This window comes from Corvus brachyrhynchos, unplaced genomic scaffold (genome assembly GCF_000691975.1).
Source record: "Corvus brachyrhynchos isolate BGI_N302 unplaced genomic scaffold, ASM69197v1 scaffold517, whole genome shotgun sequence".
Lineage (NCBI taxonomy): Eukaryota > Metazoa > Chordata > Aves > Passeriformes > Corvidae > Corvus > Corvus brachyrhynchos.
In genome coordinates this window covers 277021-302441 of record NW_008238971.1, presented here as the reverse complement: position 1 = coordinate 302441, position 25421 = coordinate 277021, and the positions used below count along the sequence as shown (strand labels likewise).

The 25421-nt window shown below is 43.7% G+C and overlaps 1 protein-coding gene and 2 long non-coding RNA genes across 10 annotated transcripts in view; 2 read left to right on the top strand and 1 right to left on the bottom strand.

Annotated features, from left to right (window-relative positions):
* Positions 1–1017, top strand: part of PRR5 (proline rich 5) — a 75206-nt gene extending 74189 nt beyond the window's left edge. For all 6 annotated transcript variants that reach the window (XM_017738694.1, XM_017738695.1, XM_017738696.1 and 3 more), the window contains one exon: positions 1–1017. In XM_017738694.1, the coding sequence (XP_017594183.1) occupies positions 1–421 (421 nt within the window). In that variant the 3' untranslated portion in view covers positions 422–1017.
* LOC108447750 overlaps positions 1–21442 on the bottom strand; it is a 43835-nt gene extending 22393 nt beyond the window's left edge. The window contains exon 1 of the long non-coding RNA XR_001863432.1: positions 18755–21442. This is a non-coding gene — a long non-coding RNA (uncharacterized LOC108447750). The remainder of the gene's footprint in view (positions 1–18754) is intronic.
* Positions 9905–24844, top strand: LOC108447749. Of its 3 annotated transcripts, none has more exons than XR_001863430.1 (2): positions 9905–11559; positions 21441–24844. It is a non-coding gene; the product is annotated as an uncharacterized LOC108447749 (long non-coding RNA). The 3 variants fall into 3 exon arrangements; XR_001863428.1 differs by lacking the exon at positions 21441–24844 and adding an exon at positions 13309–13715; XR_001863429.1 differs by lacking the exon at positions 21441–24844 and adding an exon at positions 12441–13715.
* Positions 24845–25421: the final 577 nt, after the last annotated feature.

Genomic DNA, 25421 nt, shown 5'->3' with positions numbered 1-25421 from the left:
TGCCAATGGAACCGGCATCCGAAGGCACTCTGTCTCAGAAATGACCTCCTGCCTGGAGCTCCAGGGGTACTCCAACCTCACCACCATCATGGACAACGGTTCCAAGAGCTCCATGACAACCATGAAAAGCTCACTGCCAGGAGACCAGGAGAGGCCCAGCACCGGGTCTGTGCAGTGCTCCAGCAAACTCAGCACAGCTGAGCAACAGAAAGGACTCTTCCACTCAATGGGCGACCCACACAGGTCTTTTGACCTAGACAGAGACAATTCCTTGATTCCAGTTCCCTCTTCCAGCCCTGAGAACATAGTGGATCAGATTTTGGAGTCGATTGATTCTGAAGGCATTTTCATTGATTTTGGCCGAGGCTGTTCCAATTCATCAGTGTACAGTGTGGATGTGAACAGACGGAGCATCATGTGAAGCATATTAGGCGACAAACCGTGGGTTTTAATATTATATATGAAAGTTATGAAGGTAGTGAGTTGGACTGTGGGCAAGCTGTGTATGCCTGGGCAGAACCTCTGCCAGTACCGAACTGGCATAGTTGTACTGAACAAACACAAGCCTACAGCAGGTGGGAATCTGCTGAGGGGGAAGCAACTCCAACCACTTTTCCCCATCCCTGTCACCCTGCAGATGGATTTCCTATTTCTTTATAAACTTAGGAGTTCATAAACTGACAAGTGTCTGGTAAAATGCTACTAGTGCAGCTTGTGGTGTTTGTTCAGTGAAACAGCCCAGCAAATAGCTGTGCTCTCTTCTAATTTTCTAAAGAGATTTCTTGCAGATGACAGGTTGTTCTCTGAACTGTAACACCTCAGCTGGAGTAGAAACATATCCTTAAACAAACAAACAAACAAATACAAAAGGCTGTGGGCTTTCATGCCACAGAATACAATAATAAAGAAGTCTCTTTTAATCTTTTTCTTGTACATCCTGTATGCACTCCTTTGCCTAACAGTGAGTTAGAGTTCTTGAAGAAAGGTGAATAAACAGAAATATGCGTCCTGATGTCACATGATGTCTCATTTTCTGTTTCACTGTTTCCTCAGCCAATACCCTGTGTCTGCGAGAGTTGTCTTGAAATTGGCTTTCAAGGCTGTATTAATTTGCTCTGAATGTGGCACTTCTGAGAAATCTGTACTGTCAGCTCCTGAAGCATCTCTTGTATGGAGAGATTCCATCATAATTCAACTTACTTGTTTCCTAAATAAATGAAAATATGGCCTCTCAGGGAAAATCCTCATTGTATATTTATATTCTTAAAGAAATACCATAATGCATCTGCTGGCAGTTATGTATTTGGGCAGTGTGAACCTTGCAGCTCTTATCCTGAGCACTCCCAGCTCTTTGATTATCCCTTGCAGTAACATGGTGGTCTAAGAGCTGGGTCAGTAGTTTTGCAGAGGATCGATGCATGTGATACTAAGGTGAAGTAGAAATCCTGCTGCGTGATACGGTTTTGATCAGGGGGTTTTGCAGTGAAGGCCACTCCATTTTGTGTCTGTGCTTTAGTTGAAGGAGTCAGTTGATACCTCCGGAGCTGCTCAGCAGACACTGGTCTTTGGTTTGGTCTGGGCAGTGCCTTGTGCTTTGCTCAGGGACTGTCCAGCTTTGCTCTGCACTTGCACTGCTGACCCCAGCATTTGCCACACTCTTCCCTCAGGCTTTGATTGTGTTTCTAGACTCAAAGCTGTGCTTCTGACACTCAATTTCCTTTGGCCTCGTTATATGTTAGCTTAGCCTTTTGCTACCACTCTGCTTCCCTGTTGGAGATTTCAGCTGCTGGAGAGATGTGCAGGCTCCCTCTAATGCAGAGATTTGAGAAGCTCAGAAGCCATCTGAGGAAGGAGACCCAGAAATGAGGCAGGGGTTTGGTGCCTGATTTGCTTCTCTATGTTTGGCAAGTTCAGCTGTGCAGCTGTGCAGCCTACAGGTAGGCACTTAAGTTAGATCATACTCAGAAGTTTCTCTTGGGCGGAGATAAATAATTGCTTCTACACTCAAAAGTCTCCCACCTCAGCCAGGGAACACAGGATGTGAGGCAGAATCAGTGAAGAGGGACTAAACACCAACTGCCTGAAATGCATGTGTGGCACAATATACCCTCAGAGAAAGCAGCTCCAGCAGGGGGGATCTTTGAGGTCCAGTAAGTGAAATGGCTTAGGAAGCAGGCTATCGGACTATCCCTCTAGAATTGCAGCTAAATTTAAGTTGCAGATTATTGTATCATCCATTTGGTCTCTCCCTGGCCATGGAAACACCTGCACAATCCCACAGTGGTGCTCCACGGCATATTCAAGAGTATGTTGGCAACTTGCTCAGTCTGAGGTTTACCCGTTTCCTAACAACGTGTCTTTGCCCACCCTCTCCTTCCTTGAGACCTCAGTCTCAAGGAACACTTGCCTGTTTGGCCCTGTGGGAACCACAGGAGAGACTGGAACTCTTGCTGAAATTGGATCCAGTATATGACAAGAGTGATGATTTCCAAAAGTGTCCTAAAGTGGTACAATCCACCATGCTGGCACCCTTAGTCTCCACCCTTGTTCTTTCTGACAAACACTGTTCTGTTTCCTAAATTATTATTTTATTTGGAGAAAAAGAGTATTCACAGGCTTGTTCTGAGGAGACAGCGAGGGGGAGGAGAAGATAAGATTCAAACCTCTACATAAAAAATATAACCCCAAACATAAAAAATACAGTGGATCAAGGCCTCTGCACACCTTCTTCCCTTAAGGAACTTTAAATGTTTTAAGAGTCATAAGCATACTTAATTATTGGGGAATGTTTAAGCACAGCTTCAATGGAGGAAAGAAGAGGACTGCTAGAACCCTTCCCACTGGAGCTTTTGCATGGTTAGTGCCTTCTGCTCTGATGGAAGACCTTGAATCCTCTGGTATGCTGGCAATTAACTAACTTCTCCCACCTTTCACACATGGAGATAGTGAATGAAAATCCTCCTCTGTTTGTTTTCAAAGGTTATTTAGAGACTGGGTTCAAGAGAGTGACTGCATAAGAGAAGCTCTCCTAATAGCCACCTCAGAAAGCCTCAAGAAGGAAATAGCCTTGTTGTCAATGTTTCCACTTGTCCAAGACAGGCAGCCTGGCATGGGTTCACTTCACCTTCTCTGTTAGGGGAACTGGCTGTTCTGGGGTACTCGGGCATTGCAGCGCAGCACATCCAATTAGCTTTTACATTTCCAGCTCTTAGAGTGAGGTCTTCAGAGTCACAGCTCGAGGAGCAGCATGAGGGAGATCTCCTAGAGGCTTTCATTAGGAGCACTTAGGCTCTCCAGAAGATAGAGTCCAAGGCCACTTCACTAGGACTACCTTGGAGAAGGACAGAAAAGAGAACAGCCCAACCTCACCCCCAAAACTGTAATTACCAGCTGTGGTGGGGTTAAATGAGTATTTAAAGAGGTAGGGTTCACTCACACCTACTGGGATTCATTATCTCTTGTTAGGATGACCTGTGAGTTCTGCTGAGCTGAAGTAAAAGGCTTATATTTGTCCTCTTTAGGATGAAGAGGCTCTCAGTTAGCTTCAGTTAACATAAGTTGCCCTGAGGATGTTGTAATGGAACCAACTGACCTGTGGTTTAGAGCTTGATGAATTAAATTGGTCACAGGTAACACATGTGGTGTTCACAAAAGTGCTTTGTCTGCTGTACTGCAGATCTACTTCTGGGGTAATGAGTAAATAAGGAATAAACATATTTTGACTTTCAGGGTTTCAGCTGCACTTCCAGGGCTCTTTTTTAAATTAAATAAAATATTATAAACTCAGCAGGCTTGCTGTGAAGACCCTGAAAATGACAGAATGATTAAGGTTGAAAGGGACCCACTAGTGGGGTCATCTGGTACAACCTCTCTGCTCAAGCAGGGTGAAAATACCTGAAGTCAGAGTTCAGTTCCCTATTGCAACAGTGATAGGGTGGAACTTTGTCTCTCCTTCAAGTATATTTTAAAAGGTGTGGTCAGATATGATTGAAAATTGTAAAACTGGGTGTGGTGGTCTTACTGGCCAAACCCAGTGTTCCTTGACTTTAAATGCTGCACAGATATGAGACTAACTAAATTTGTGATCCTCCTACTAGTAATCCCAGTGCAAGCAGGTCAGGGATATGGTAGTCTTAGAGACAAACCATGGAGTCATTACAAAGGAGAAAGAACAGTGCAAGTTCTTGCCAATATATTTATAAAGTCATGGACTTTGAACTTTCAAATGCCGCTACAGGGCAGTGTCACTTGAGCTTTTCCCTAAAGGGGCATTCTGAATATGCCAGTTATTTCTCTCCACGCTTCCACTGTTACGATAAACTGTGGCACTTTATGCCCTAATCCAAGAATCAAAAGCTGTTCTTTCCCTGGTTGGGACACATTCCAAAGTCCTATGAGGGGTAATACAGAGCAACAGATAGCACTTAAATCTCCTGTCATCTGGCACTGCAGGGTGAAAATTATGCAAGCAAAAGGAACTGGGAGACTAAAAGAGACTAACCTAATGAACAGCTCCTATGCTCTGTGGAGAAGTAACACAGCTCCCTGGAGCACTGCTGGAAATAGCAGAATAATTGGCTGCAAATAATGCTGTCCAAATAGAGGGCTTTTCTGTCATAGAAATGGAGAAAATTACTTCCATTATTCAGTTAGCTCCTGGCACACTGGTTTTGACAGTGCTTTTGACTAAATCTGAACCTCCAAGATGTGGTAACAGAAGAGCTGTGGGCCACCTTCTCTTAAGGCCGTTTTACAGACGTGAGTTTGTGAAAGTAACTGATCTCTCTACAGTTCTGGTTAGAGATTTATGGATTGCTCCTTTACTAGGATAATATGCTGTAAGAATATCTTGAAAATGAAGATGTCAGAAAGTCTTAAGTGTTATTTTTGAGCTCTGGTTTGCAGAGGTGTAACTGTCATTCCAGACCTTTGAGAAAAGTACCAAAATTTGGAGGCAGGGAGCAGAAACTCAGATATCAATTGAGCCAGCAGTGCTGCAAAGAACATATGTAGCCATTTTAATAATACATAAATCCTTGCCATCATGCTCTCCAGGAGAACAAAATGCTTGGTTTGCAGTTGTAGTCTTGTTTGCACCTTTCCACAAAGTCAAAATTACACTTTTAAAAGGAGAATAAATATATTTTGTGTTGAAGAGCACTGGAGGTATCCAAGGTGGATCCCAGTTGCTCCATATGGCTTGAAGGACTACAGGCTCTGTCTGTTCTCTGATGTTACTGATGGAATAGGGACCTCTGGGGGATTGAGATTATACCATGAGGTTGAACTCCCCTAGCTATTGAATGAAGTCCCAGAAAGAGGTTCAGATGTTTTGTGTGATCCCAGGATACCACAAACAAGTGGATTCAAACTCCCCCAGGTGCTGTGCTGTTGGCCTAGTTGCTCCATAAAAGCAAATGGTTAAAACTGGCTTCATCAATCAAACTAATGAGTCATCTCTCTGTACTCCCATGCCTTGCTTAAAAGGTCCTGCTTCCTCCTCTGTATCACCCTCAGAAGGCACCTCTTGGGGTGATCAGCAGAAAGGAGCTGACTTTGATGTGGTGTCTCAATGTCATAATTACACTGACATTTTAATATTCTCCAAGCAGATAAGTTGACTAGTAATTAAATAATGAGAACACCCCATTCTTTCCCAAATGATGCCCCTTGTGGTGTTGTGTTGCATCATTGGAGTAGCAAGTTGGCTGCTTGCCTGCCCATACCAGGATTGCCTACTTGAGAGAGGAGCTGCCAGGATGCTCTGCCAAAGCCACAGGAGAGGGGGAAGGGAAAACTGGATGTTTGAACAGCTGTGGAACTGCTGGGATAATAAACCTGCCAGAAGTTTATTGTTACTTGCTCGCCTTTGTAAGCTGAGGCATTGGAGGTTAAGCCTCTTATTTCTCTTACTGACAGGGTCTCTGACAGCATTTTCAGCTTAAGGTTGTGAACTCTTCCAGAATATATTTATTTCCTAATTATTTCAGGATGATCTATTTTTTCACTTGCAAAAGTAAATAGTCTTAGGCAGAGTTTTAGCTATATTTCAAAATGCATTCCTTTAAAAATCCTAACCCTCTGAACTCCGGATTTGGAAATGAGGATTTGAAGAGAATTCTTAGGGCACTGTTGTCATTACAATGAAGATTAGTCAGGATCAGATTGCTGGGCTGGAACTCAGAGACTGAGGTGACTTAATTCCATGACCTCTGTGGGCTTTTTGTATAGATTTAAGTCACTTAATAGCTCTATACATCTTCAGAACACAGGGATAACGTTCTTAGCTGTATTTCTTGCATTTCAAATTATTGAGTGGATTGTCTGTTGCTTGAAGGTTTGATGTGCACAGCAAGAGGAGAGGAGGCAGTGTGTTGGAGTATGATTGACTGAATGTAAATTAGCCATGCATCTCTAACACTTGTTTATTTAATTGTAGGGTCATCACTTTCATTTAATGTAGCTGCACCACTGATTTAGGTCTATACATGCTAATTGATTCTTATGTATCATCCATTCCCTATCTACGTCTTGTCTTTCCTTCTCAAGAGCAATCCTCACTGACACATTTACAGTGTCACTTGGCTCGCTTTCTTTAGCTTTTTCCTTAATACTCTGTGAGCTCTGAGCACTTCATGACTTTGTTTTCCTTCAGTCCATGTCCTCTTCTTACCAGCTTTGAGCTTTTTATTGCCCATTACTGTGGATAGTTTAGATCCCTCTGAAATTCCTCATGTTCAGTCAGGCCTGAATATGCTCAGTAAACCCCCAAGAGCAAGTACCTCTGCTTCATGCTTCATTCATCTCTTCCAATTAAAAAACTGGAAGACATCAGGCTTGATTTCCTAAGAAGAAAATCTATCTTCCCACTTTCAGTAGTTCTGTGGAAATTTGAGATTATAATGTTCTGTTTTTCATGATCATCTGGATTTTTTCCAGATACAGATGTAAAGGTTGCTAGTTTGTGAGCTTTTGGATCTTACCCTTAGTCATATGTTAAAATACAGATATGGTATTTGTGCTCTCCAGTTCTCTACAGCAATGTCTGTCTGTCAGAAATACTGCACTGGCTGTGAATTATTAAGCCACTGCATTCTTAATCCTTATGGGTACACAGTCATCTGGGAGGTAACACACTATAGGAAGCTGGAGAACTTGGTAACTCTTGGGGTATCCACAGGCAATCATTTTACATGGTAAAATAGAGTAGAAAAAGTAGAAATGGAAATGCTGCACCTCAAAATTGGAAGCAGGATGGCATGTGGATGTTAAGAGCAGACAAAAGATGCCAACCATTTAAAGGCAAAACTTAACTGATTCGAATGCACTTTAGATTAGGTATTAGAAAAACGTCTTCCTTGTGAAGGTGGTGAGGCCCTGGCACAGGTTGCCCAGAGAAGCTGTGGCTGCTTCACTCCTGGAAGTGTTCAAGGCCTGTTTGGGTGGGGCTTGGAGCGACCTGGGATGGTGGAAGGTGTCCCTGACCATGGCAGAGGGTTGGAACTGGATGGTCTTTAATATCCCTTCCAACCCAGGCTGTTCTGTGATTCTAAGGTCTCACCTCACATTTGTACCAGCAGCTTCGTAATTGACCCTATTCTTAAATCTTGTTCAAACCTCCTTGGGGAAAGAGGGTGAACAGAAATTACTCTGAAGCAAAAATTGTATACAGCTCTTGAGTGGAGAATTTTATAAAACTTTTGAGTGGAGGAATTATGTCAAGGTAAGGGAGGAAAACATTTTCAGTTTCACTGGTTCAATTTAAAACCTGATTTATCAAGCAAATGCTCTCAATCTTTGTCAAAATTGGCTTTTAAAATTATTTTTAACAGCTTTTTGTGTCATCCACTCCAGAAGTGAGGAGTGTTGGCAGCCGAGTACACATTACAGCTAACAAACCAGGTAGTGCTCAAGTGGATAAAAGCTTTCTGAAGAAAACTCCTGATCTCCGGGGCATGTTGACTGAGGGGACAAAGAAAGGCACAGACATTCCTGCAGCTCCCCAGCCTCTGCTGTGCACAGCGAGGGGAAAGAAAATCATCTGCACTCTCTGGGATATGATAAACATTGCTGAGAAAAACAACGTTGGGGTGTTGGTTATTTTCCAGATTCATTTCTCCCTCACTTGGGTCAAACACCAAAGGCTCTGTTCTGCACAAAACGGCATTTGGGTGCCAAGTTTTACTCTGTCAGATCTGGATGCAGCCGAACATATCTGTGATGACATTAGTCCTTCTTTGACTTCCCATAAACAAGTAATTGCTGATTATTGACAGAAAGCTCTATTATTTTGAAATTGGTCTTGCATGGGTCAAGCCCTGGAAGGTACTGTAGACACATCGACAATGTATGGATCCATCCAGATGTTGGTGTTTTAGGAGTTCTCCTGCTATTTTCTTTTTATCTTAAAGAATTTTTCCCATATATGTTGCCAGGGGGACAAATTACTGAGTCCTTAAGAAAAACAAAAGGCCACAGGGGGAGGGGTCCAACTGGCTACTCTCTTTCTCCTGGGGTTTTCTTGTGTAGGGTGGGGGATACCACGAGATTTGAACTCGGAAGAAAGGGGTTGGGTACAGCCCCCGGCTGGCTGGTGTTCTCAGCATTTGGAGGGAGAGGAGGGCGGTAACACCCCACCTTACTAAAAGAGGGACCGTTCCACCATCTGCTCGGGCGCCTCGGGTAGAACCCCGGGATCCCAAGCCCACCTTTCCCTGCCCTGCTGGGAGCCAGGCCACGGCCACCCTGCCCCTGCCATTGCTTCAAGCCTTCGCCACTCTGTAGCCCTGCATGTCCTGCCTGCATCCAGCCCACCACATCTACCGAGTTTGATACATCTCATCTGCCACTCAGGATTTGTGCTCGTCCCTGCTGTTCCAGCCTGCTGTTCCTGAGGGTCTGGCCGGACACTGGGATCGGCTGCCCAGGGGGTTTGTGAAGCCTTTGTTCCATCCCCTCCCGGGATCCCAGGCAGCCATTGCCGTGTGCTCCCCGAGCTCGCTCTGGAGCGCCCCCTGCAGCCGCGGGGGAACCATCGCACCTGCCCTGCTCACCAGGAGCCACCAACGCCCCTGCCGGCTGCGAGCGGAACTGCACCCGAGGGGAAAGGGCCCGACAGCCGAGTTTGTGGTTCTGTTTGCTGTTACTGCCATAGTTATTGCTGTTTGTTTGCCTTGTCATACATACAAATATATATATATACAAGTAAAGAACTGTTATTCCTATTCCTCATATCTTTGTCTGAAAGCCCCTTAATTTCAAAATTATAATAATTCGGAGGGAAGAGGGTTGCATTTTCCATTTCAACGGAGGCTCCAGCCTTCCTTGGCAGACACCTGTCTTTTAAACCAAGACACCAGATCATTCCATTCAGCTCATGCATGGAGCATCAGAGAGCCTTCTGCAGTCAGAGACTGCAGCATCTGGCCCAGCTCAGGATCTGGCCCTGTCAGCCTGGGATTGGAAAATGATGCTGAAACAGAGTAAAACTGGTGCCACACTTATCAGGAGAAGAAACTGCATGTTGATGCCTCTTTTTCACATGTGCAGTTTCAAAAGGCCTTGCACATGGTTACTGCGCAGACTTGGGCAAACCTGACTTTTTGTCAGCAAGAATCACTTAATGGCTTGCTTGCACTGAAGAACAAATTCGATAGTCCACCTTTTGCATCTTCCAAAAGTCATTTCTTAACTTTTGTGTGTGGGCAGGGGTTTTTGGGTGGTAATGCTGCAATTTTAGTGTATTGTTTCAAATGCAGTGGATGTGTCAGTCTTAGTTTGGGTTGTAGGAGCATTCAGATATAGCCCAAAGTCACTGCTAAACAGTTGCATATACAGGAAGATAAGGTTGGGTTTTTCCTTTTCATTGAAACTGTCATGTATTTTCTTCCTACTTGTTAAGTGGAGTTCAGGAATTTGTGTGGTGGGTGGGTTTTTTATACTTGTTTTTTTCAGAGAGGATGTTTTAAATCAAACCTTTAGTCTTGTCTTCTCTTGGCATGCACCAGGATTTTTCCTCTGTCTTTTCTAATACAGATGACTATACCGTTTTTATTTCTTCTGCTGCACAGTAACCCTGCTAGTCAGCTCATTGGGACACTCTATGACACAGGCTGGCTTCACGTAAGGAGATGCTCCCTTAGCAGTGTGTCAGTGGCCAGGCTGCATTTTTAAGAAGTGAGACACAGAGCTGACTCAAAAGGGCTATGCTGTTTGGTCTTTCCACTGGAATTTCTTTTTTCCCTCACTAATCTAGCTGCTGTTGTCTTTTTGACCAAGCTTGTTGACTCTACAAGCTACAAAGAAAGACCCCCACCATAATCTTGTTGGTATTTGGGATCTGTTTCTTGGGCTCCTTTTTGCATGGCAAAGAATTATGGGAGGTGAATATGGGAAGGAGATGATCCCAGAGTTGAGCATTTCCTTGGATATACTCGTATTGCAGTCTGGCTTGCAGAAGACAATCTCCCATCTCATACAGTCAAAAGTGGTGATCAGCTTCCTTTAGCAACACCTCGTCTGCCTTTTCTCCAGACTGAATCACATGTAAAAACTACACTGAGTAAGGTAGACTCCTAAATGCTTCCCCTCCCAGCAGATGTTTTTCAGGAGCACCATGTAAGGTGTGCTCAAGTCACTGCCACAAGACGATGCTTTCCCAGAGCAGGAGGCAAAGGTATTTCTCAAGAGTTATGAGATCCTTCTTCATCCTTCACTGGGTAACAGTCAGGCTTCAAAATAAGATTTTCAACATTCTGTTTCTGTGGGATTTCTATGGCCTCACCTCTGTGATTCCTTGTATGAGCAGTGGTAGCAAGCATCCACCATTTCCTATTGGGATGAGAATCCTGCAGGTCCACTTTCTATCTTTCCATGTGCTCTCCAGGCCAAAATGCCTATAGTAGCATGTTGGAACCCTGGGTTTAGAGAATTTAGGTTTCTGGGATATAATTATATATAGAAGTGTAACAATATGGAGGATTTTGGGTGTGGATTTGTTCTTCATCTTCTCTCCTTCTTCTTCACAAATCTGAGTGTTCTGGTATTGGGTCAAAAAACCCGCAGTGCAGATCATGAAAGGTTAGTTATTGGATTATAAGTAAAAGCATATTACTTGGTATTTCATAATTGGTTGATTTGGACTTTAAATGGCCTTGGACATTAGAACTCGGAGCCATTTTCCACCCTGACAACTAGAACGCACACCCTGTGCAGCTGTGCTAAAGGTAAGAAATAATAAACATCAGTAAGAAGAAAAGCCTGGCATCTCCTGCGTTGTAATCCAAACTCTGAGTAAAAAACCTCAAAATTCAAAACCAGAGAAAATGAATGTCTGGTGCCTCTGTGTCAGGACTTAAGAGTTTGGACTCCCTGAAGAAAACGAGAGAAAAGAAGAAAAAGCAGCTTTGAGCTGGAAAAGGAAAAGGAAGAAAAATATTCCCCAGGGAAAAAGAAAAAGGATCTCGGACTCTAGAGTGCTGGTGGAAGGAACCAGAACCGTACTTCTGAACAGTTAACGGAACAGAGGGAACTGAGGAAAACTTCTGATGTCACAGTCAGGTATGGACTTTATGCTTCAGGGTTAATCCTAGTCATAATGGGAAAAGTTATGTCAAAATCGCAGAGAGACGCTTTTAGTAAGTTAATAAGACAACGAGATGCTTGTAGCTTCTCACAGTGACGCGGCTTGTCCGCAGCCTATGCTGCCTGCACAGGAGGGGGAGGATGCCCCGCCTCCCTCTCAGGTGGCGGGAGTTAAAACTCAAACGTAACAGAAGGCATTTGTAACAGATCGCAAGCTGCCTGAAATGCCAAACACAATTGCCAGCACAGCAGATACGGCAGAAGTGAAGCAGATAATGGAGGGGGTGCAGGGAAGCCCGGGTTCGTCCCTGGTCAATTCGGCGCAGGCCGACCTGGGGCTGAAGTAGTTAAAACAACGGGACCGCCCCAAACAAGCAAGAGAGAAGCAGAATGTGATACTTTGCCCGTCGCTGCAGCACGTGGTCCCCCTTCAGCTGCCTGCTTTTACGCAAAATTCTGCAGAGTTAGTCCAGCCCTGGAGACTTGCTCCGAAACTTTTTAATACAGCTACAAAACTGCGCACGGGACATGTGCTTCATTTTGCCATACAGCAAAATGGCGGCGCCCTAGGTCACTTCCGTAAACAATGCCTACGTATTTTCGCCTGCGCCATCTTGTGATCAACAAGTTGCTCGTCCTCCACCTAAAGCGCCACCTGTGGTCACTTCTGTTATTGCACCTTCAAATATATATAATAGACAAATAACAGAGACAACAAGATTTCTGCTCAAGGGAAGAAAGCATGAATGCAGCTTTGAAGCCAGAGGGAAAAACATCTTTACAGGGCATAAATCTACATAATACAAACAACCTATAGAATGCAAATAGAGAATCAGCTGCATTTTCTCCTAATTTAGGAGTATTTTCAAGCAATAATCCAAGCAATTCTTCAGAAGATATGCCTAACTTTACCAACTGAGCAGACAAGCCCAAGAAGATACAAAAACATCATGGAGATACAACAACATCAAGCCACAGAAGATACAACTTAGAACCTGCGTCAACAATCTACAGTATCTACAAGAGCTCTTGGGAGAAATTAATTGAATCAGGGCAATTTTGAAGATCACCAGTGATGAACTTGCCCCAGTTTTGGACTTACTAAGAGGAGACTGTGACATCATGTCTCCCAGAACTCTTACTCCTGAGGCTCAAAAGGCTCTTGACAGAGTGGCAAACATATCACCAAATAGCCATTTTTTGGAAAATATAAAAATATCCGTCTGCCAGTGGATACATTTTCCAATGTGATTTTTGCCTCTTTGCACACAGGAGAAACAGCGAAACATGCACTTCAGCATTTTCTGCAAGCATTTGCATCATTAGGTGTGCCTCAAGAAATAAAAACAGACAATGGTCCAGCTTACATAGCAAAAGAGCCACATAAATTCTTAATGAATTGGGGTGTGCGTCACTCCTTCAATATTTCTCATTCTTCTACAGGGCAAGTAATCATTGAAAGAACACACCACACTTCAAAATCCCTTTTGGATAAACAACAAAGCAGGGAGGCAGAGCTTGAATAAAGCACTATACAATTTTAAATTTTTTAAACAGCTCTTTTTCAGAACCAAATTCGCTAATAATCAGACATTTTTCCAACAGCACACATGCAAAATTAAAAGAAAAATCCTTTAGTTCTAATTACAAATCCAGAGACAGGACAAATTGAAGATCCATTTCCTCTAATAACCTGGGGCAACGGGTTTGCACGTGTTTCTACAGGTACAAGACCCAGGTGGCGTCCTGTGAAGAACGTGAAGCCATACCACACGCAGAAAAAAGTTGACAACCCCACAAGTAAAGAAGAAAGTACACAGACGTGAACTATGCAGAGATTATAACTCATACCTGCAATCTCTTGTTTTCATTGCTAAAACTGTGAACTTTAGGTTTTGTCACTTTAAAGAGTATGAAAAAAGAGACTATCATAAAGCTCTTTTGGCAAATAATCCTCACATTCTTATTTTAAAGAAGGCACAAAGTACCTTTGTGCCTCATCATTAGGTGATGTTCAAACAAGATTGAGAAAATAGAAAAGAATATTTGTAGAAATCATTTAAAAAATTAAAATTTAAGAAAAGAATCTTTTGCCAAAGGATAGCTTTAAAGAAACATGAAGTTTAATCAGATGTTAAGTTTGTTTTTTGCTTCGTTTGTTTTGTCTGCTTTTAGTGGTGTAGCTTTGCCAGTTAGTCAACCTAAACCAATGTTTGGGTGACCTTAGCCAATGCCTCAAGCTTAGATACCATTTGTTTAACTTATTCAAGTCCAAAAAAGTAATTTTCAACCTGCTTAGTTGATTTACTGGTAAACAATTGGCCAATACCAAAAAATGTCTCTTCAGATCTTTCACAATTCCTCATGAATCCTACAGAGGAATGGGGTGTCTGGACTAAATTTCTCCCTAAGACACCCTATGAACCTCAAGAATTGGAAATCCTTGGCTCAATAAAAATGGATTTCTGCATAATATTTTATTCTCCTGAGTCAAAACAAAGTAAAACAAAATCACAGATGTCACTCCAAATCATGCATTGTACGAAAATGCAACATCTTGGTACAATTTCACCCCAGTCTCATAATCTGAAGGTCGTGAGTTCGATTCTCACACATTCTCCTTTTTTTTTGAATGCGTTGCATGAATCTTTCTGACCACTTAGAGTCAGTCTTTGCTAATATCAAAGAACTGCAAATAGGTCTTTCAAAATTAAGAAAAGAAAATGAGTCCAGTTAAGTTTAATGATCTGTTTGGTAACTAGCAAATTAGTAAATGGATCAAAGATCTCATAAAAATGGAAGGTCTAATTATCTCTTCATCTTTCTCATTTTCCTCCTTGTGCCATATTTGTTCTCCTTTCTGCAAAGGGCCCTGCAGAAGACCACCAACGCTGCATTTCTGGTTGAAAAACAATTAGAAGGTCTCACCAAACTCATAGTTGAAAGAGCATCATGGTTGGATGATCTGTTTGCTTGGTTAAGCCTTGCTCCATTATGGAGAGAGCTTTTGAAATTGGGCATGTATGTTTTGATTGTCATTATAGTCATCATGGTACTTGTAACCTTGTCTACTTCAGTGTATCTGACAATGGTTTAACAAAGCAGTTAAGCAGTGTTCATGGTTCAAACAGGAGGGGGAGATGTTGGAACCCTGGGTTTAGAGAATTTAGGTTTCTGGGATATAATTATATATAGAAGTGTAACAATATGGAGGATTTTGGGTGTGGATTTGTTCTTCATCTTTTCTTCTTCTTCTTCACAAATCTGAGTGTTCTGGTATTGGGTCAAAAAACCCACAGTGCAGATCATGAAAGGTTAGTTATTGGATTATAAGTAAAAGCATATTACTTGGTATTTCATAATTGGTTGATTTGGACTTTAAATGGCCTTGGACATTAGAATTCGGAGCCATTTTCCACCCTGACAACTAGAACGCACACCCTGTGCAGCTGTGCTAAAGGTAAGAAATAATAAACATCAGTAAGAAGAAAAGCCTTTACAATGTCTCCTGCATTGTAATCCAAACTCTGAGTAAAAAAACTCAAAATTCAAAACCAAGAAAATTAATAGTAGCAGATCTAATACATCCACATTCCAGCCTCCAGAAGCTAACCCTCAGAAAATCAACATATTTAAGATATTGATTTATTACTGACAGTGGCAGTGCTAATGCCTTTTAGGTGGTGGGTCCCTTCCTAGCTGGAGGGCTGCTGTGGAAGTAACGTGCTCCCTGGTCTTGGGTGGTTTTCTTCTGGGACATGTTTTCTGCTCCAGAGCAATGTGATGCTGGTCTTGGTGCCAATGTGCTCAGCACCACAGAGAAATCAGACTCAGAAAAATATTGGTGAGGGTTGTACAGTTCTCTGAAAATCTATTGCACCTAAATAATTGATTGATTCCAACAACCCAGTCCTGAGTGTCTCTAATCAAAAAAACATGGATCTTCTATGCATCTCTTTAAGATTACTCATCAATAGATGTCATTGCTTCTCTGCAAGCTCTGTGGTATTGCAGCTCCTTTTAGGTGCTTCCTGGTCTAGCAGTGGATTAGTTTGTACAGTATCACTGTGTTACTATCCAAACCAGCCACTGGATTGCACCATTGCTCCAAATATTCCATCTGGAAGCAATGCAGCACCTAAGAGCAGAGGAGCCAGCTCTGTATGTAAAATACCTTTTGTGTTCTTGCTTTTCAAAGTCCCTCTGATGAACTGCAGCAACATGCTGAGCCTGCCACAAGAAAATCAGTCCCTGATCAAGCTTGTGTCTTCATTTGTGGGCTGATGGGGACAAGAAACACAACCACCTTAGCACCCTTTGATTTCCTCGGGCCCTGGTTCCTGTGGCATTAGTTGCTCTTTTGAAAGACCCTGGTGAGAGGAAGAAACAGCAGAGGGGCAGTACTGAAAGGCAGAGTCCTGGCTGCCCAACATACCTATCACAGCAGGGCCGTCTCCTGAGATGTTGAGAGTGGGGATGTGGAATGAACTGGAGCAAATAGTTCTTGCAATAGTTGTCATGCTCCCACCCCACACATCACCTCTCTAACCCCAGGTGTGCCTGGAGTTGCTGATGCCTTCTGTGTCCCCCAGCCCAGGAGCCAGCAGCTGAGGCACAGGCACGGCTGTAGACTGCTGAAGCTCAGTAACTGAGAGATCCATTTCTACTGAGAGATCAGATGACCCTCCTGAAGATTTGGACAAGGTTTTCCACATGTAGCCCCTCTGCCTCAGGCCATGTGCAAGGCATGGACCTCTACAATCAGTGTTTAGATCCACCAGTGGGTCTCCTCTGGCGTCTTTGGGGGAACTTCCCCAAACCTGACCTGCCACAGCTTGTGCTTGTATTGGAGGTCTCTGCTTATTCAGTCTGATTCTTCTTTGTGTTGCCTTGCTGCTATTTGGTTGTCATACATCTCCAGTGGCCCTGACACTCTGTTGTGACTTTTGATTATGCCTGGCAGGTATAGTTCCTATCTAACCCATCACCTTAGAGACACAGTTCAGGTATTTCTGGCATACAGAGGTGGCCAGGAAAGGCCCTGCAGGCTCCTTCACAGGGCCCAAGCAGAGAAAAGAGGCATGTTAGTGAAACATGGAGGGGCTGGCATGGGGCCAAGAGCTGGGGCCAGGGTGTTTCCAGTAAGGCAGTCTCTTGCTCTTTCTCATGTGTGAGATTTTAATGCAAAATACTTTTAATAAGATGACAGGCACCTCCTCACTGAGAGGAAGCCTCGCCTGGTCTCTCCAGGTTCAGATAGTATGCTCGTCCTCTAAGTGGTGAAGGAAAATTTTAAGTTTGTCCTTCAGCCATGAGGTGGTTGAGTTCTCCATTCCAGCAGCATCTTGACTCGAAACGCACAGTTCTATATCTGCTAATTGTTTGTGTGAGACCAGTGGTTTTGTGCTTTCTGTCTGGTACAGCATTTCAGCCAATGGCTTAGTCCTCCTCTTCCTTTTTTGTGCCTGTGCCAGCAATGTGACTTCTGTGCTTCTGGATGCTGGAGCTGGGATTTTTGCATCTTCCCATCTCACCTCTGCTCTGTTTATACCCCAGAGCTCAGCACAGAATATTACCTATTTTTATCTGGTGATACTGCTCCTGTCATGGGTATTAGGTTGATTGCTGATGTCTAAAAGCTATGGTATTAACTTTGTGGACCTTTTTGACAATTAAATGACCATCAAAGATTCTTGTTACACTGAGCAAAACCTTAATGATGAGGAAAACCTTAGCATTGTAGGAAAAATTTCTTCACAGAAAAGGTAGTCAAGCACTGGAATAGGCTGCCCAGGGAAGTGGTTAGGTCACCATCCCTGGAAGTATTTAAGGGATGTGTAGAAGTGGCACTTGGGGACATGGTTTTAGTGGTGGACTTGGCAGTGCTGGGTCAATGGTTGGATGATCTTAAAGGTCTTTTCCAACCTTAACAACACTGTGATTGATGAGCCACCTTGTTGGCTTTTCTGAGAGATAAGAAGGATACAAGGTTACTTGTGCAGGATCAGTACAGCTGTGGGAGTGGGAAAAGAAGTGGCGCTGAAAACATGAGAAGAGTTTTGCTTTGCTTCATGTAGTGCAATGGTCCAGCACAGCCAAGGGACACCATTCCCAGTGCATGCAGAGGGAAGTGACTGGCATTACATCTGGTTATTTATCTCATGTAGAGCTGGTCTTAAGTCATGGCAGACTTCAAAACAAGTTCAGACTAAGGGGCTTAACTCATGTGTAGCAAGACATATTCATTGCTTTATCACTGTGCCCTGTGACTTTTGCTAAGCTAAAAAAATTTCATTGAAGTGGAAGTAAGTGGATTACTTGTACATAGAGAGACACTCCAAGGGTCTGTACAGTATCCTCCAGCAATGTTATTTTAAGAAATAATGGTAGAATGTGTATTTATTTCACAGAAAACCAGATATATTGTGCAAACATGAAAGTAAAGCTTTGCAGTCATTGTTGAATTGTAGTTTAAGGTGCCCTTGGGAAATGCTGAGTTCAAAAACAATCTGTATCTTAAAAATACACCCTCAACATAGTCAAGAAGTAACCTAGCTTTGCAAGTTGCCACATATCTGTGATTGTTTGAGATTATCTAATATAACTGTGTTTTCAGAGTTTTGGGTGATTCAAATAGACTTGCAGGAAGGTTTAACAGTTCGTTGTTGATAGAAATTCCATGCTGCTATTCCTGGCTATGATACCAAGCAAAGCCTACAATATTTGTCTCATGAATGACTGAATTTAATATCTATCTTAGAGCATGAGATAATGGGGTTTGTGGTTTTATCTATATGGCGTTGTTGTGGTAATATATTAAAGTGCATAGTAGCTGTTTTCTTTTGCTCACCTAGCTTAAAAAACAAAGCTACAGTTAACTTGCTGATGTTGTTGGATGAAGATATTTTATATGCTGTGGAGGTGAACATTGTACTCTTTTTTAAAAAAGTCTTTAGGCATGAGGAGAAGGTAGATATAGGTAAAGGCGAGGGCAGGTGTAGGTCCCTGCTCCCATTTTACGGTATCTAGAGGTAACCTGGGACAGCATTCTTGCAGCCCAGGCACACTATAATATTAACCATGTCCTTTGCTTTCTATTACTCCTCTCAAGCATCCTGCAAAAATGATTCAGAAGTTGAAGGATTTGTCCAAGGCTATAAAAAGAACTTACCTAAATTTGCGACTGACCAGGTCATTACATAGTCCAGTCCTCCAGGCGCAGGTGTGAAGCAGAGACCTGGGAGACACAAGTGAGAAGTGAAAACCAGAGGACACTTTTAAGGAGCTCTCATCAGTGGAGAGAGCCTAATTCCTAGAAAAAAAGATCCTGATCCTCTAATCTTTTAGAAGCCCTGTTTTCTAGCTATGGTGGAGGCTCACATCAAGGCAGCACAAGGAGCTGCATCAGACAGTGCCAGAAGATGCTTTTCCAGCTCCACATGTTTGCATTGCCCAGGTACCTTGGTGGACAGAGCCTCCATTTAGTGTTGCTTGCAGAGTTCCTGCTCTCAGTGCCAAATGAAATGGTCCAAAGCTGAAGTGGCCCATTCACTGTAGAGGAAGAATTTTTTTTGTTCTGTTCTGGCCTGTGCCACATGGGGACAACTAGAGAGAACTTTGTCTTTCTTGGGGTATATTTCTCTTTTTTGTTGTCTTCCTTTTCATTACATTCATTACTATATTTTATTTTATTTCAATTACTAAACTATTCTTAATTCAATCCACATGCTTTACATTTTTTCAAATTCTCCTCCCAGTCTCACCAGGAAAGGGGGGAAGTGAGAGACAAGCTGTATGGTTCTTTGTTGCTATCTAGGGTTAAACCACAGCACTTTTATCAGTTTCCAGCCCTCTGTGACATCCGTAGGGCTGGATGGAAACTGCCACAGCCACAGGGTGCGAAGTGTGAACTAACATAAATTCATTCCACTGGTCATGTTTGTTTTAAAAGTAATTATAAATCAATTGGACAAGGTAGAGCAGGGGTTGTTGGTCTCTTCACAGCATAAGCTATGCATCACATGCACTGCTGAACTTGATAGAAATGGGATCAATGCTTGACCCAGACTGTACTTTTGCGGTTAAATGATCTGGTCCTATGAAAATCTGGCATTAGGCTGCATGAAATCACATGGTCCCACAAAAGCCACTTAGCTTTCTACGTTCATTGGGAATTTGCAAGAGGGTATTTCTAGAAAGCACTTGAAAAAAATGCTTCTTATTACAAACACTTGCTGTATGCTGGGTTAATTAACAGTGGAATTTCTTTAACCTTGGGAACTAGAGAAAACGGCTTATAACAGACATGGGTAGGGTGTTTAATACACAACTATACAAGGAAGGCATAGCAGGGACATCAAATTGCACTCCCTTTGGTAGGCTTTATGTGGTCAGACATCACAAATGCAAAAGGGGGCAAAAGAGCAAGTAAGGCATCCCAAAAGCCTTGGAGAAGAGCACACTGTGGACTCAAACCTACGCATGTAAGATCAGACTTTATGTTGAGATTTTCAAAGAGACTGAAAAAGAGAACAGAGTGGCAGTATTGCTTTTTTTTTTTCATCTGGAGGGGAGCAAGTAACTCTCAGGTGGGATTTTGCTAAGGTTTCTAATCTGCAGGGGTTTGGACTCATCTCTACTTGCATTAATAATGAGGAGACGTGGGTGTAGCCAGCAGAATGTTTTATTTTTATTTTACATACATAAAGACTGTTTTGAGGCAGGATCTGGTCAGTGTCTGATGGTTGAATATGTGGAGGAACAAGATATGAAACTTGATTTCTCATTTCTTTTGCCTTCAGATCCTTCTGAAATGTCATGTGCTTTAAAAGAAGCTTTGGATCTGCCTCCCTCTCTAGGAATCTGACTAGAAAAATGTGGGAACACAGAATGGGTCAGGTTGGAAGGGACAACAGTTGCTCATCTGGTCCAACTTCCTGACCAAGCAGGGTCATCCCAGAGCACATAGCCATGAAATTGTGTCTACATGGTTCTGGAATACCCCAATGAGGGAGACTCCACACTCCCTGGGCAATATTTCCCATCACTTGGTTTCTGTAGTATGTGGCATATCTGGCAGGGGCTAGTAGTGCCCCAAAAGGCTTTGTAAAAACAAAGCTGGCTGTTCATTAGGAGAAGCATGTGCTTCTGTGTGCATTTTGTTCAAGGCAGGAACACCAGCTGCCAACAGATGTAGATTCAGGGAAGAGTGTCTCTAACATTTCCCCAAAACATCCTCCTCTCATCCTAGACACACTGAGTGAAAGCTTCCTCTGGACTAAAAAATACTCTTCTTCAGTACCATCCAGCTTACTATTTCATAGGTGGAGTGTGGGCCCCTGTGGCTTTTGTTGAGGCAGACATAAAAGCACACACTTATTGTAATCCAAAGTCGTAGAAGTTTTTATTTTCTCTACTGCTATTCTTATACCTCTTCTCAATAGCTGTAGCCTATTGAGATTGGCTGCTTAGCAAACAATGACAAGGCTGTCTAACAAACAATGACCATTCAAGCAGTAAAATAATTAGCTATACAAGCAAAAGTATAGTTGTTACATATTATCTGCAAGTTCTTCCTTGAACACTGTTAATGTCCCATAACAAGAACATCCTCTCCTTGTGTCCAGAACATCTCTCATTGATTATCTTCTTGGCCTTCTCTGTGGGTTTCACTGAAGCTGCAAAATTTCACTGTAATATTCTCACGGGTAAATTCTGACTCGTTTCAGGTCTGATTCTGTGAGTCTGTCAGTCCAGCTGTCAGTCTTATCAGGCCCCTGTAAAGCTACTGCCAAAAATGTGACCAAAGATTGTCTGCAGAGAACCCTTAGTATTTGCCACTGTTTTTCTTTCCACAGATGCTGGGGGTCTCTTGGATTCAACACAGGAAATCCTTTCACTAAAATGCACTTGCTAAGTGGCACCGAGGTGTGGGAATGTGCACAGGAGTCCAGAGACAGTGAAGTTGGAGAACTCAGTAGTTTGCTGTCTAACATGCCACTGGGACTAGCTGCAAGAAGTGATACAAAAATGAATGCTACAGGCTGCAAACATTCTTCCACAGGGTTTGAAATTGTTTCTTTAAAGAAAAAAGTTCCATCTTATACCATGAATTTGAGAGCCAATAAGAAAAGGCATCAGTACCTTTTAACTAGTAACAGCAAATGAACCCACATGGCCTGAGCATGTTCCTAACCCTATGAGGAGAGATAAGATAGAATTCGGTTGTGGGCTGTGGGATGTGCCTGCAGAGGCACATGGCAGCACAAAGGAGCACATGGTGGCACACAGAAGCTTGTCTCCACCGGACCCTGGGGGAAGGAGGTGTCACACGGCAGACCCCTACAGAGAGGAGCCTGCTGGCAGCTGACAGACGGGTGAACCATGTGTGATCACCCCATGGAAAGACATTTAGAAAGCGCATTGCTGATGTGGCAACATGGGATAGGTCATGTAGTGAGAATTACCATGTAAGGAAATACTGTGCCTTGGAAAAGTGTATAAAACCAACTCATTTCTTTGAATAAACGATTCAGATTCCCTGCTGGTCTGAGTCCATGACTCAGTTGTTGCAAATGGCACCCTGCATCAGGTACTTGATAGGCAACTAGTAGGCACTGGTAACGAAGCTTGGCTGAACTTTACAGGGGGACTGAAAGGAAGCCCAAGAACTGAAAGGAAGCTCAGGAGCTGAAAGGAACTTTGTGGCGCCAATTGACCTGTCTGCAGGACGGTAGCAGCCAAGAACCATGCTCAGCTGAACTTTATAGAGGGGCTGGAAAGAAGCCTGGGGCTGGAAAGAAGCCCGGGAGCTGAAAAGAAGCTCGGGAGCTGAAATGAAGCTCATGGCGCCAATTGACCTTTCTGCAGGATGGAAGGTAGCAGCTGAGAACCGTGCTCGGCTGAACTTTACAGAGGGGCTGGAAAGAAGCCTGGGGGCTGAAAAGAAGCCCGGGAGCTGAAACAAAGCTTGGGAGTTGAAACGAAGCTCATGGCACCAATTTACCTTTCCACAGGATGGAGGGTAGCAGCCAAGAGCCATGGGGAATGGTGTATCCCACGAACAGAATGTTGCAGACACGTTGGAGCGGATTTTAAAGAAATATGGCAGGAAAGTTGAGTCTACAGATTTGAACAGACTCTTGTTCTGGGCAAGACTGTGGTTCAACTTTAGATAGTCCCGATACTTTTGATCCTCAGACATGGGACACTTTAGGGGATGTGTTGTGGGACTGAGTTACACAAGGTGACACAGCACTGACAGAGCTTTTGTGTCCATGGAGGACAGTGTGCAAGGCCCTCATGGCGCATATGGCACCCAGAGACCGGACAAAGAAAGATGCTTGTGCCACCATGGCAGCTGTGCCGACCCCTCCTGCGCCGCCAGCGAACGACCGTAAGTCTGTTGGGACTGTGGAAGGAGAACCAGAAGATGGCCCCTCGTCCCCCAAACCGTTTGACCCTGTAGGGGAACCGGACGGTATCGTAGAAGAGCTTGCACCACCCCACACCATGCGGCATCAGCTGGATGGTGTCTCGGTGAGTGGCTGGAGGTGGGGGGGCCCTTCCTGGTAGTGTGTTCCCTCTCCATTTGCCCTCTGCGAGAGTGCAGCGGTGGCAGCAGACACAGCGGGGGGGTTGTGTGTGGCCACGGGTGTGCAGCGCTGGTGAGCACAGGGCGGCGAGCACATGACAGAGCTGCCCTGCGCCAGCGAGCACGTGGCAGAGCTGGGAAGCGGCAGTGAACACCAGACACAGTGGATCTGGTGGGGTGAGTGCAGCTCTCTGCACGTGGGAAGTGAGGAGATGGGCCAGCAGACCTCTGAGAGCCGCCCAACCCACATGGCCACCTGACCTGTGCCGCTACAGCCAGCGCTCCCATCTCCTGCGGACCCTCAGAAACTGATACTGTGCTGGAGAAAAGGACTGAGTGGACCCATGGCCCCTTCCTCGGGGGTGGGGGCCTGCAGCATTTGCACCAGCTTATGTGAGGGTGGCTGCGGGCTGGGCATGTCATTCCTGCAGCTGGTCCATGGAACTTTCCTGTTTTCCTTGCTCAGAAAGTTGCTGCAGTCCTGAACTCTCACTGTTAAAACTAGGTTTTTTACCATATCACCTTGTGACCCCCTGCATTGTTTTGATTGCGTTTTGTGATAGATAATAATTTGTAAGCTATCTTTTCAAGATGAAATGACACATTAACTCTTTTATATATTGCATATTTTCAGTTATGGTGTGGAGTCAGAAACATTCCCTTGTACTTTTGTTTCCCAAGGTTGTCTGTTTAATCACTGTCTCCATTCATGGGAATGAGATGTGTGTTGTTACCAGTTATTGGGTGTTTTAATCTGCTCTCCTGTTCAAGGGGAAGATAAACTCTTTTGAAGTCATATTCCTAACTGATGTTGATAAAGTTTTTAGGCAATTTTGTAGGTATTTTAGGGAAACCCTCTCAGTCAAGGCTTGAGGCTCTGGCCAAGCCCTCGCCCTGGCTGACTGGGGATTATACCATCAGACCCAAGTGTTTCTGCCCTAAAGGCATAATCAAGTCACTTTGACTTGTTGATTTGATCTTATAAAAGCTGGAGCCTCTTTCAAGGTAAACATGGAAGTCTTGGCCAGGGAAGACTCTCCAAGTCTTCACTATGAAATGGGACCTACCAGCAATTGCAGACTCTGGGTGATGGTAAAGGTTTTAGACAACTTTACGTTGTTTCTCAAAGTTCTAGCTGTTTAATCACTGTCTTCATTCATAAGACTAGTTACTGGGTGTTTTAATCTATTCCCCTGTTCATAGGAAAGATACTGCTTTTGTGAGGAATGGAGTTTATTTGGTTCAGGCAGTGGGCCAAACATGTTAATGTTAGAAGTGTTTTGTTTCATGATTCTTGTTTGTATAAAACAAAATAGAGGGAACTGTGGGGAGAGATAAGATAGAATTCGGTTGCAGGCTGTGGATGTGCCTGCAGAGGCACATGGCAGTACAAAGGAGCACATGGTGGCACAGAGAAGCTTGTCTCCACCGGACCCTGGGGGAAGGAGGTGTCACACGGCAGACCCCTACAGAGAGGAGCCTGCCGGGAGCTGACGGACGGGTGAACAGCGCGTGATCACCCCATGGAAGGACATTTAGAAAGTGTGTTGCTGATGTGGCAACATGGGATAGGTCATGTAGTGAGAATTACTGTGTAAGGAAATACTGTGCCTTGGAAAAGTGTATAAAACCAACTCATTTATTTGAATAAACGATTCAGATTCCCTGCTGGTCTGGGTCCGTATCTCAATCGTTACATAACCCAGCTCAACAGAGTCACTGGATTAATTCTACTTTCTTTTTCCTTTATACCTCCCCCCCTTCTCCTTCCTTGCCCCCCAATTTCAAGGTAAGTCATATTTCAAGGTGTAAAAGTTTTGGGAGAGGGAAAGGAGTAGGTACATTTTAGTTGTGTGGTTAGTTGTATGCAAGCAAACAAGAGGTAAAAGCATGGTGAACAGCACAGCAAAAGCATAAATGAAGATCAAGGCCATATAGGCCATGGTATGTAGGTACTGCTTATTTGAGGTATGAATCTAGTCTTTTACTCACTGGTTGCACCCTACTTATACTTTAGTTTTGGCTTTTTTATTTTTAAAGCAAGCCCATGATGGTGCAGGAGCTTGTATCATATCTCAAAAGCATGGAAGTTGGATGCTTATTCCCCACAGATGGTTTGGACACTCAGTGGAAGAAAAGGAGCAGTTTAGAGCCCTGGCCTAACTTAGGTGGTGGATCCTGCATCTCATTTCTAACTGTACAGGGAATCTCACAAGCCCACCACAATCTTGTGTTGTGCCTATTG